Source organism: Cygnus atratus, chromosome 4 (assembly GCF_013377495.2).
Source record: "Cygnus atratus isolate AKBS03 ecotype Queensland, Australia chromosome 4, CAtr_DNAZoo_HiC_assembly, whole genome shotgun sequence".
Lineage (NCBI taxonomy): Eukaryota > Metazoa > Chordata > Aves > Anseriformes > Anatidae > Cygnus > Cygnus atratus.
Window position 1 is genome coordinate 14,488,387 of NC_066365.1, and position 12,327 is coordinate 14,500,713.

Below are 12,327 nucleotides of genomic sequence, written 5' to 3' on the forward strand. Positions count from 1 at the left end.
AGGGGAAGGGACCAGAGCGCTTCTTTTTCAGAGATGGAAGCTGCATAACAATGCTGCTGACACTCCTCTCTCCTGGAAAACATACAGCTAAAGAGCAAAGAGCCTGTTAACACGATGGGGATAGGAAAAATGTTGACCTGAACACAGGCAGCACCAGACCCTGCCTGTTCTTGGTGGATGGGAAACTTGACTTGGCAGAGCACTAGTTTCTCCAACCAAATCCTTCCTGTTGTCAGGTGAATCACAGGGGATATTTGGCAGCAGGCAGTATCAATAAAATGGCTATAGATCATGGGAGACAATGTCCTGTAGGAAGAAGGAAGAACAGGCAGGAATATGGAGATAACAATCCTTTAAAAAGCCACAACTAACAAAAATTGTGACTCATGCAGGAAAAATTCTCTCTATGAAAAATGTTATCTACGAACCGTCTCCCATTTCCTACGGAAATACTGAAAAACCGAACTATTTTAAGCCCTGTCACATCTTGGAAAAAGATGGGGGTGACTGTGGAAAAATTCCTCCAATTTAGACCTTCCACACCACAGACAGCACACCTTCCACACCACACCCCCCCCCAGATCCTCTCAACCTCTCTGAAAGTCATTTTTTAACGAGATGCACATATTTGTGGACAGAAACCAGCCCTCTGCCACCGCAGGGGCTGACATTTAAAAGTCTAAATCAGCTAAGGTCAAGGATGGATACTCTGGTGCAGAAGCTTCTAATTGCCAATGCCCCAGTGGAAAGATTTGTCTTTGCTTTGTCTTTCGAAAGGCTGCTTTCTTGCCAGGAGAGACTTTCTATGGACGCACAGAACAGGGTGAGGGGCAGTTTCCACTCCTTCAAGTATTTTTTCCTGAAGTTCTATAAAAAGCTCTGTCCGGTTCCTTGGAAGACCACTTTAGACTGAAAAGTCACCCATAATGGGTAGCTGGCTATAAATGCAGATACGCAGCATACTTAGTTATTTTGAGCAGCTTTTGCAAACATGCCTAGCATTGACCTAAAAGCGTTCCCATTTTACTCTCTAAAAGCCCATTACTTTGGTTAATGCTACAAAACTCTAATGCCTGGGGGACCGCAGGGAACGGCAGTCTCTTAACATTCACCTTTAGACCCCTTCGGTTTTGGAAACAAGGCTTGAAGGACAACACAGTGAAAACTGCTCTGGAGCTGTGGATCTCCTTCACAGACTGATGGAAACCTGCTTTGGCTGGGCTGCACCCAGCCTCCTGCTGAAGTCTGGAGAAATCAGGGGCTGGTACTACAACAACGGTTGTGCCACCTTCTTCCCCTTGTAAGATGTAGCACACAGATCTTTGCTGGTGGCGCTGTCTGACACTTTGAAACAGAAGTCTAATTACTTTAGATTAATATATACTTCAATTAGGAACAACAACGCAAGTGGCAACTAATTCAAGCATTGCGAGGAAAGCAAAATTTAGCTTTGCTGTATCTGTAAAATGCATTGTGCTTTTGAGAACACATAATCCTAAGAAAAGAAAGATGATAACTCCACGTTCCTTAATTCAATGCTTGCATCTGGTTTAATAATAGATTTGCAATCCACTTTTCTTTTTCGCTCAGACTAGTCTGATTTAGCGAATCTCTTTGATTTGTAATCCTGATTGTTATATAATTAATATGCCCTTGATGCAGAGAGCAGGAGGCTTTAACAGTTACCAGCTATTTTGCTTAGCAGCATTTATGACCTTGGTCAGAGGACGCATTATTTACAGGAAGAGTTTTCTTGAGCATCTGCAAGTAAATCAGCTCTGAAATGCAGCTTAATTGTTTAGGGCAAAGCGCATTCAGTTTCAAATTCCCAGGAACCTCCAGCTTCAGAAACAAAGCGTGTTTCCACAGATGGACGCTGGCTGGTGGAAATGCCACTGTGACTAACGTTCAGCTGACCTTTGGTTTGGGGCCAGCTGCCAACGGGAAATGCCAAGCTGTTATTTACATTCGTTCAAAAGAGGCGAGAGACTGCAGAGATACTTGAAGGCAGAAAAGGAAGAGGTGTGGAAATGTCTGCCTCCAGGGACCCAGCAGAAAATAAAAAGCCCGCAGAGCCAGCGGACTCCTGAGTCCTACACTAAGAAATTACCTTCTGAGCCGCCAGCATCGGGAGGACCCCCTCCTCACTGCAGGGCTGCTCAAGCTCCTGCTCTGTTTTTCCAGTTTCCCCAGTGCTCTCAGTGCCCTGCCTCCTGACATGCTTGCTTTTGCCCAGCACGTGGGAGAACAGGCACAAAGAGATGCCATACAGCACCTTAGGGAGCGATATCCTAATTCTGAGGTGCCCAGGGACTCCCAGGGTGCCTGGGAGCAGCATGAAGCCAGAGCTGAGGTGCCCATTTACAGGAACTGTCCAGGCTGTGCCCTCACTGCTGCAGCCTGAGAGGGTTTCTTGTGTAGCTTTGCTGCTGGACAGTACCTGTCCTCCTACATTATTCAGAGAGAAGAGCTTGGACTTGGCACAGCTTACTCGGCATGGAAAGCCGTGGTGATTCCAGCTGGAGCAAATCCTGGAGTTCAAAATGTCTGTTTTTCTAAAATAATTACAGGAAAGAAACAGAAAAGGAAATTTAACTCCCTAGTACCACGTGTTGGAACACACAACCTCTCCGAAGATACAGAAAAGTCTTCCAGAAACAGAAACAGGTTAACAGCCTCAGAAAGGGATTATCCTCCGACTTGGAACGCATTTATCATCCCTGCAATGTCACAGCATGAGAGTCGCTCCATGAATTGTCTTGAAATCACATCCAAGGCGAAGCAGCATGACTGACACGTTTCACTGGCATTTCTGCTTCTTCCAATCAGGAGCAATTTTTTTGTTTTGCTTTGTTTAATTTCAGATTGGCTGTCAGCTTTCCGAGGTTTATTTTTCTGTTCTGAAGAGTCACTCAACACAGGAGATGGGCTTTAAAATTCACAGGAACTCCAAGTGGCCAAGAAGCCCTGCAGTTTCGAAGCTAATTCTCTAACAACAGACCAAACCTCGGCACTGGAGGCTCCTCCACAGCCTCCAGCTGAGGGACTGGGTTCCTCCCAGTCTAGGAGAAGGGTTGAAAAGGTGAAAATGGACTACGAGCTCAGCTCCTCCTTTGTTCCCTGGAGACTGTACAACCCATGAGGCCCATGTCAAAGTAGGAAGGAAAGGCAGCTGCTCCAAAGGAAGGTTTATCTTCCTTAACCACTCCTTCATCAGGCTTGTCCTCAGGAAGACCTACCATAAGCCTGCTTTGGCCAGTTCTCCATCCAGGTAGCAGAGGGAGCAAACATGAACCAGCAAAGTCCTCCAGTCCCTATGCCTGCCCCTTCTACAGCCAGCATGGCACCATGGGGAAGCTCCCAGGAGTCTGCAGCTCAATGCAGGTCCATGGAGGGAGGTAAGAGTACAAGGTAGGAGGATTAAAGCAGCAGAAGAGGAGGGGATAAAACTCCAGCCAAAGCAGACCAGGGTTTTTATAAACATATCAAGGGATAAAAAGCCAAGAGGAAGCACATCCTGTAAAGCCTATTTGGGCAAGGGACAGAAGGCCACAACTAACTAGCACTGCTGACAAATGGCTCAGGCTCTGCAACTGCTTGCTTGGACCTGGCCAGGGTAGAAGCAAAAAGGCCACTTGCAAGGGCATGTCCTCACCAAAGGGACCCTGAGCACTTCTGAAACCTGTGCCAAGAGCCAAAGCTACTGGCTGCCACACGACAGCAATTTCTTACAGCTACAGAGGGATATGTGTCCCTCCACCTGCAATTCACATCCACAGACGACTCCTTGCAGAGGTGCCAGGCTACACCTACACCTTTCCTACAGTCACGTGTGCTCCCTCCTGTTTGCATTGATACAAGCATGCATTGAGGCTGATGGAGGCCAAGGTCCACATCCCTCCCTCTGTTCAACTGGAGCAGGGATTTGACCCAAACCCTCCAGGCTTTAAGGAGAGACTTGAATTCCAACCTACAGTGTTTGGAGCCAAGTTTTTTTGCCTACAGAGCAACTTTTTCCTGGAAAAAACTTTTTCCTGGAGCCATGGGTGTGAATGGTGTGTCGCCATTCATGCCCCGCCCAATGCCACTGCATGCTTCTTGCGCAGACGAGAGCATTGAATTTCCTATTTTTAAGCCCAACAAGACTCCCAAAGCAGATAACAGGAGCTTGCATGGCTGAGTTGGAAGCGTGCATCTCAGTCTCTGACCTTGAGTGGAGTCTGGCAGCCACTTACCTGTTAAGACAGGAAATAACTGTCCTTCTACAGATGCTTTATGCCTGGGAACAGAGCTGCTCAGCCCGGCTAGATTTCACCCCGGTGCATTCACAGACAAACACTTCTAACTCCTCTGTGAAATAACACCCTCAGCCGATACGTTCAGTATGAGTGCAGCTCCTCTGCAAATATCTTGTAACTATAATTAACACTTAGGACATCTTGTAATTTATAGTCACCTTGCTAGACCCAAGCTCAAGACAGACCTGTGCCATACAAGCAAGGCTGAGAGTATAAGTACTTACAAGTATAAATGTTTATTTTGCACTGAAAACAAATTATCAATAGATGCCGTGTTAGCACGGCACCTCACGTTACTTTGCATGAAGGACACTGAACTATTTGACTGCTGACATTAAAATAAATGTACTGTGCTTTGACAGGTACTTCACTGACTTTGAAGAATACGCGTGTAGTGTATGAAAAACTGCCTCATGTGTTGGCTGCTACACAAATTTAGAGACGCCGTACAAACTGATCCTGACATAAGCCAGATTTTCCCCCAATACCACAATTCCTTGTTCACCAACAAGTTCCATCAACTTCCATTAGAGTTGTCAAAGATTGTATAGCCCAGGCTTTTATCACTTGCCTATGTTTAAGCACATGAGAAGTCAATGGGATTGCTCAATGGTTTGAAGCTGAGTGTTTCCCTCTGTGGGGGGGATCTCTCTGCATAATTTACTAGCATGTGGGGAAAACATTAGCATCCTACACGTGAAAAATGAAATCCAGACCTCACCAAACTTAGGGCATTTGGCCATTCGGCTGGGATTCTTCTCTTTTTCTTTACAAGTGTTTTCCTGAAGTCAAGTTTTCTCTGTGAGAAAAGCTCATCACAAAGTCAGAATGCAAATATGTAGGCTTCAGGATATTTTACCTACAACATGTTCTGCTTATTTTTCAAAGAATGTGAAAAGACTCCTGTGAGAATCAAGCCTAACAATCAGGACTGGTCTACACAGAGATGAAAATCACTGGGAAGTGAACTACATCTGTGAGCACACATTTGCAATTCCTGCCTGTCCAAACAGATCAATCAGCCCACCTTCGTGCTGTTTTATAGCACCACTGCTTGTCAGCTCTGTTCACACACTGCTATTGCCTAAATCGTGCTAATCAGCTGGTCAGATAAAAGTTATTACAAAAGTTGGAGAAGTGTAAATACACAGCTTCTTTTCTTACCTTCCACTGAGAAGGAAACCGATAACAACAGCCAGCAGAATAACTCCCACTGTTACAGACACAACAATTATAGGAATCTGGCTCTGGTCGCTGGATGCAGCTACTGCTGAGATGAGAAACAGAAAATGGAGATTAAGGTTAAAATTACAGTCAGCACTCGCATGGGTCTTTCTTGTTAGGCTGCCAATGAAGTTTCAGTCTTACCAGTTCATTTCTTCTTTTATGGTTTGTGCTTTCCCCCTTTGCTGTCTGTTTCTACTTTGGAAAGGAAATGGGTGGAAAGAAACCAAAACACATGCAAAACCAAGCCAAAAACCAAACAAAATCCCATCTCATCACTGAATCAGAAACTCAGAGTTAGAGAACTCAGTTTTTGAGTTTGCAGGCTGGAGTTTCTCCTTCCCAGGTCAGCTACATTAGAAATCACACGGATAAAAGACGAAAACCAAATAGAGAAAATATTTCTGGAATGTTGTTGCTGCTGTTACTGAATAGGAGATGTGAATAAGATCAGAGACGATTAGCACTATCTGTGCTTCAAGAAGCTATGAACAACTTAAACCGAACTCATTGTAGCATCTGTATCACATGGCCAGAAAGTGCCTTCTGTAAAATAGGAATCTGCTAAGACACATCCACTGTTTAGTCTTTTTATGTGCTAAGGAAAGCATAACTGTGCTTGCTCATGCCTTGTAAAGATCCCTTCTGACAAAATACTGAGATGAGTCCTGTGATAAAGACGCAGGCAGAAAGGCCAGGAAATCTGTTCGAGAACCGGGTTTTGCCATATATTTAGTAAGAGCAGGTGAGTAGATTCCTGCAACCTGAAAAACTGAGATGCTAACAGCACTTGTACCATGCTTATTTGCTTTGCACTTCAAGGGAAGGGAGCCCACCTCTCGCTGGGGCTCTGCACACAGGGTTCCCCAAGCAGAACCCAAACCCTCCTACCTCTACTGCCAGCCATTTAGCTGTACGCCACCACCCTGGAGTACAGATCCAGCTTCCTCCCCCAGAAACCTGCTCCATATGTGCTGCTGTTGTAGGGGAGAAACCTCATTATAGGTCCTGCTGAGGCTCGGGAGCACCTGCCCTGGTGTTGGCCCCACGTGCAACTGCAGCCACTCGAGGAAGCGGCAAGGCAGGAATAGATTGTGTGCTGAAGATGGCCTTTAGCTCAACAGTTGAAGTAAAGGGGGTCCTTAGCACTGGATTAACTTTACGGAGGCTATAAAATAACTGAATATAGCCCCGTATGAATTGTTAAAAGAAAAGAAAGAAGGAAAGGTGAGACATTAAACATTCATCTACAATAGGTTTCAAGTAGCTCTTCATACAGGAGCTCTCTGGTGCTCGACTGCAAGCAGCACGGGCTCAAGAACAGTAAATGATTTCAAAATGACTGGCCCAATACATTAAATATTTAATGTTAACTGCTCCAAACCCGTGCCATCATCCAGAGATTTTATTAGCCTCACGAATTTATAGAAGCTCCTTAAGATGATGTTTTATTACTTTCTTGACAAAGTAATTAAAAAGAAAAACATTTAAAGGAGAACATTAAGCTATTACTCTGGTGGTTTTCTGCACAGCTCAAGGGATGGGGAAATACGATGGATCCTGCCGTGATCTACGGCAGCACAAGAGCACGAATTTGTAAACCCATCTGGGATCTTGCTGCCATGCGAAGGGGGGAACTTGCATTACTGTCCCTCGCCTTGGTGACATGTTCCGGCTCCGTCCCAGGTGATCAGCTGGATTAGCTCACTAATCCAGGAGAAAAAGTTTTTGGCAGGGTCAGAGACAAGCTCTGTGGCTCTTAAAAAGGAGGGCAGCAGCAAGCGGATAACATCCAACAACAGCTCCCACCCAACTAAAAACATCTTTTGAAAAATGCTAATCTGGCTGCATCATAGTGCTTTGCTGAACAGCACAGTACATAAAACAAACCCAAAGTTTCAAAAAAGAGAAAAATCCAGAACAAGTCCCAGCTCTTTTCACCCCTCCACTTCTCGGGTACAATGCTTAGATCATGCAGCCGTCAGCAATTGTTGTGATATTTCCTCCAAGCATATCAAAAAGAAATTTACAGGAACTGAAAACACAACACGATGCTTGGTCCAAACAATTTTGGAGGGTGAGTGCTTGATTCTCACACCAGTCACTGAAAGGTTTCTGTTTGTGCCTGAATCAAAATTATTTCTTTTGGCTCTCTGAGAGTTTCAGATCTGAACTCTGACACTGCACAGGGATTTCAATCTGTGCTTGCTTTCAGTGTGCCTGGTTCTCTGGGACGCGGGAACACAGGAACGCAGTTGGGAGGCTGGTCACTCTGTCACTCTCCTGGCACTAAGATTTACTTTGCGTATGGCCTTGGGGGACAAAAATCCCGCTTTTTTTAAAGGTCTAAAATGTCAAATGGAACAGCATTTGCGGAAGATAGCGAGGCTTACGCTGCATTTCAATTCTGCCAAGCATTTAAACATCTGGTTAAATGCTCCTTCAGCCACAGTGTTATTCCAACACACTTAATCCAAAAGAGGAACAGTTCCCAACTCCTGAACTGAGGACCACGTAGTACTCCCCTGCCTACACATCAGTTCTTTACCATCAGAGAAGTACCTACTTCTCTGTCTCAAAAGGGCTGAAAAGACTGGTAGGCAGGTGCAACTAAACGACGTTAGTGCTGTGAAGTGTTTTCGGATATTACCAAGTGATGCCCTCAGAAAAACCCCGAATAGCACAGATACTTACACAAGAGGCTTTGAGAAAGTGTCATTATTTTTGGACTAGGGCTGTAGGTGATGATGGCACTGGATCAAACGTGCATGTATTTAATATATTTTGTTAATATTCTGGAACACTGTTACTCAAATTACTCTAAACTAGAAACTTTCCAATGGCAAGCATAACTTCCCTAGTATAATATAGAGTAATTTTCAGTATAACATGATTTTGTTGCTACTTATAGGACACGATTAATGTTTAACACAATAAGAAATAGATTAAATAGACCATTCTTATTGCATTAATGCTTGCATCATGATGCAATTTGCACTGTATTAGTTTAATCACTGGCTCCACAGTTGCATCTGTACTTATATAGCGATTCCTTTAAAAACCTATTACGGCTTCAAAGGTAGCATTCATTGAAATCACAACTAGCAATCCTTTTCTCAAAGAGCTGACGATGGATTTTAAATGGACTAGAGTAACAGTAATGAAAGTATTGATGAATTTATATTTCTAAGGAAAATGTGGAACCAATTGGCTCTTTTCCACAGGACTAAACGGAGCATTTCCACCATAAAGTTTCTCTTCTACCCAAACAGTATAAAAGATTAATAAATTACAGTTGTACAAACTGAAATAGATATCTCAAGTACATTATTTTTGAAGGACATCTTTAGACCTCAGCAAGAAAATCTGGTAATCAGGACAAAAGGAATTTCCCCACAGCTGTGCCTGAACCCACGAGAAAGCTCAGCTGGGCCTCTGCATTTCTCTGGAGTTCACCCAGCCTCAGAATCTGCTCCAGCATGCAGACCTGGATGATCGCATTCATTAAAAGAACAAAAAAACCCCTCAAGCTCCACAAATTTGTAACAGGCCAAGCGAAGTCCTATGCCTGCAGTGCACATTTTTGCCATTTCTGATCACCCGTCAAATTCCTTTCCTCAAGGCTGTGGCATTGGCAACCAACAGAAGCAGTCTTTCAACTTGACAGTAAGCAAAAGATGCAAATGTTGGTTAAGTTCTTCCCCTCACAAAAGGGCACCATTCCAGGAGAAGGAGGCTTTTCCCCCAACAGATACTTAAGAGAGCTCAGCATCGACTGCAGACAGCCTTTAGAGGTGTGAAGGAGTTCTCATTCTCTCCCTCCTCCTGCCCTCTGACCCTTCTCCTCCCGATGCCCTCCTTTGCCTATGTGGAGCACAGTTTGCTGGCATTGCACAGGTGTAAGAAAGGGGGCATCCTCATCTTCCCTCACCCAGTGGCATGACAGCAGCAACTGTTCAACCCTAACAGTTCTCACAAATACAGGATTTTTCTAAACAGTGAATGCTGTGAATTTCTGGAGCCTCAACTCCTGGTGCTTCACCTCCTGCCCCACCACGTGAGACGAGGAAGCAAGCACAGATGTGTTAACCTGCCCAGCATACAGACATGATGTTCCTTAAGTCAAGGGAGGAGGCCAGAAGGAGGGAGAGAGCATGAGAGTGACAGAGCTCTCTGCAAAGGTATCGATCCACTGCCTCCTTGCTGGTAACCATTGCAGAGATGTGGACTGACAGTAATTAAAAGGACTTACACACAGGGCTGGTTTCAAACTCAAATCTTCGGCTGAAGCCACCGTAGCCAGCAGCTGTCCGGGCTCGGATCTGGAAGATGTACGCTGAGCCTGGTTTCAAGCCATCTGCTGTAATCATCGTCTCTTTGGACTTGATGATGGTGTAGCTCGTCTCCTGGTCCTTTTCCCAAACCCCCCAGAAAACACAGAAAAAAAAGGTTCAAGCACACAAACACACAAACAGTGGCTCTCATGGAAGAGACTCTTAATGCCCACACCAAAGTTACCAAGAATGAATGAAATAATGCACTTTTGAGGATCTCTTCCCCCCCAGAAAACACTCTGAAGGTCCTTTCTACAGTACGAAATGATAGAACTGATTTTCACTTGCCCTGCAGCTTTTATAACCAATGATTCTGTAAGGCATGGAAGAGATCGGAGGTATTTTCCACTGTAAATGACAACACATGGGGATGAAAATGGCACCTGAAGCAGGAACAGCGTTCCATTGCTCTGGATGTGCACTGCTGTCTTAAAAGGCAGCACAGCTGGCACAGACATAGCTGGGGCGATGGAAACGTTCAAACTACAATCAAAAATCAATCCCAAGGCACGGCAAAATGGAAAATAGTTTCATAGACTCAAAGAGGGATTTTGATTTATACCTAAAATACTTCCATGCAATGCAATTAGTCCTAAAAGAGAACGCTATATTATTAATTATACAACTTTATGCTGGCGTTTCTAGAACCACGAATTAGATGTTGGCCAGGAACAGTCAACTAAAACTCTAGGAGGATAACTAATTTTGCAGTATTCTTCTGAAGCAAAGAACTTGAAGAAAATTTGCTGAAATAAATCTTCATTTAAATCAGTTCTAATGCGAAAGAGTTTCAGTTCTTTGATTAAAATTTCACTCAAATGCTTGGTAATTACTCTTAGAATTATTTACTGTAACACATAATCTTGACAAGAGCTCATAAATTAAGGGCTACAAACTGGGAAACTGTTTTTTATTCACCATATCCTCTCAGATCTAAATTATTATGAGGTAAGCAGGAGTTCTTAACAATTTCTTACTGAGATTCCTGCACAGCTATTAGGATCTGAACTGATTTTTCTTTTTGCTTTCTTATTTAACGGGCAGCTTTCCATAGGCAGTATGCCTGGCTAAGGCCCTGGGAATCTCCAAATGTAGGATTACAGATTTTCTCATTGAAGCTTGTAGCTACGCGAGACTGTATCGGAGGCATTTATTTCTACCTGCCTTTTTTTTCCTGTTAAGGAGTGATTTCTCTTAAAGGAATGTGATCTGACAAACCTCAATTTTCCAAAACATTTAATATCGATCATTCTCATCCCCTGGAAATGAACATTGTGAATTTACTGTTATAAAGGGCCCAAACCCAAGAGAATATAAATGACAGTAACAACAAACAAGAAGGATTAAGGATGACATCCCAAATATAACAGAATGAATAGTTAAAAAGCAGTAAGCGAATATTAGTTCACATCTTTACTTGTATGTCAGCCCAATTAGGTTTTCAATACACTGCTGATTTTGCAAACACTTTAACACTTGAGCTTTCCTACAGAAACCACCAAGTTTTGCTATCAGCCTGAAACAAAGAAATCAAGACAGCATAAACTCAGACTGGCTGTAGCAACCTCCCCATGAATGACCTGCACTTTAAGAACTATTTAGTGAAGCTACTTGAAAATAATTTTGGACCACAAATACAACATTTGAAAACCTTGTCATTTGTTTGAAAACAAACTAAGCAAAACAAACAAACAGATGGATTTTTTTGCTTTAATTATTTTCTCATTATTAACATTTCTAGAGGTTAATATCTTCCCAGGCCACTCCAAGGGAAGGATTCAGTGTACCACAACAGCTATTCAAACAAGTTAATAAAAGAATCCATAATTGATTATCTCCAGCAAAAGCATATACTGACTCTTTGTGCTTTGTTAGAATCCCACCATTTTGCAATAGCAATGTTTTCATTTCAAGAAATGGTATTAACCATTTTTTTTTCCCCAAAATAACATACTGAACAGAATAGTTCAGTTGGAAGGGACCTACAAAGATCATCGAATCCAACTGTCTGACCACTTCAGGGCTAACCAAAAATTACAGCATGTCATTGAGGGCGTTACCCAAATATCTCTTGAACCCTGACAGGCATCATCCATCTCACTAGGAAGCCTGTTCCACTGTCTATCTTCACTGTGAACAAATTTTTCCTAATTTTTAGTCTGAAGCTCCCCTAGTGCAGCTTTGTGCCATTCCCGTGCATCCCAAGAAGCACGTCACACTGCACACAGATCCTGCACTCTTCCTCTAATCCTGGCTCTTGGACCTGGTTCCACTCTTCCTCACCAGCTGGAAAATGAAGATCATCTCTCCCCAAATCTCCCCACGGGACTCACAGCAGGTCCCCAGGAAAGGCTGAGCTAGTCAGCACTGCCTTGCCCAAAATCTGGGCTGCTGGCAACTCTAGCTGGTTCTCCGCTGTAGGTTTCTGGGCAGAAAGCTGGGAGCTCAGCTCTATTTAAGCCACTCATGCC

General features: G+C 43.7%; 1 protein-coding gene across 2 annotated transcripts in view; it reads right to left on the reverse strand.

The window, feature by feature from the left end:
• EPHA5 (EPH receptor A5) overlaps positions 1 to 12,327 on the reverse strand; it is a 199,444-nt gene that overhangs the window by 42,232 nt on the left and 144,885 nt on the right. For both annotated transcript variants that reach the window (XM_035541390.2, XM_035541419.2), the window contains 2 exons: positions 9,775 to 9,934; positions 5,463 to 5,568 (listed from right to left, as the gene is read on the reverse strand). In XM_035541390.2, coding sequence (XP_035397283.1) covers positions 5,463 to 5,568; positions 9,775 to 9,934 — 266 coding nt within the window. The remainder of the gene's footprint in view (positions 1 to 5,462; positions 5,569 to 9,774; positions 9,935 to 12,327) is intronic.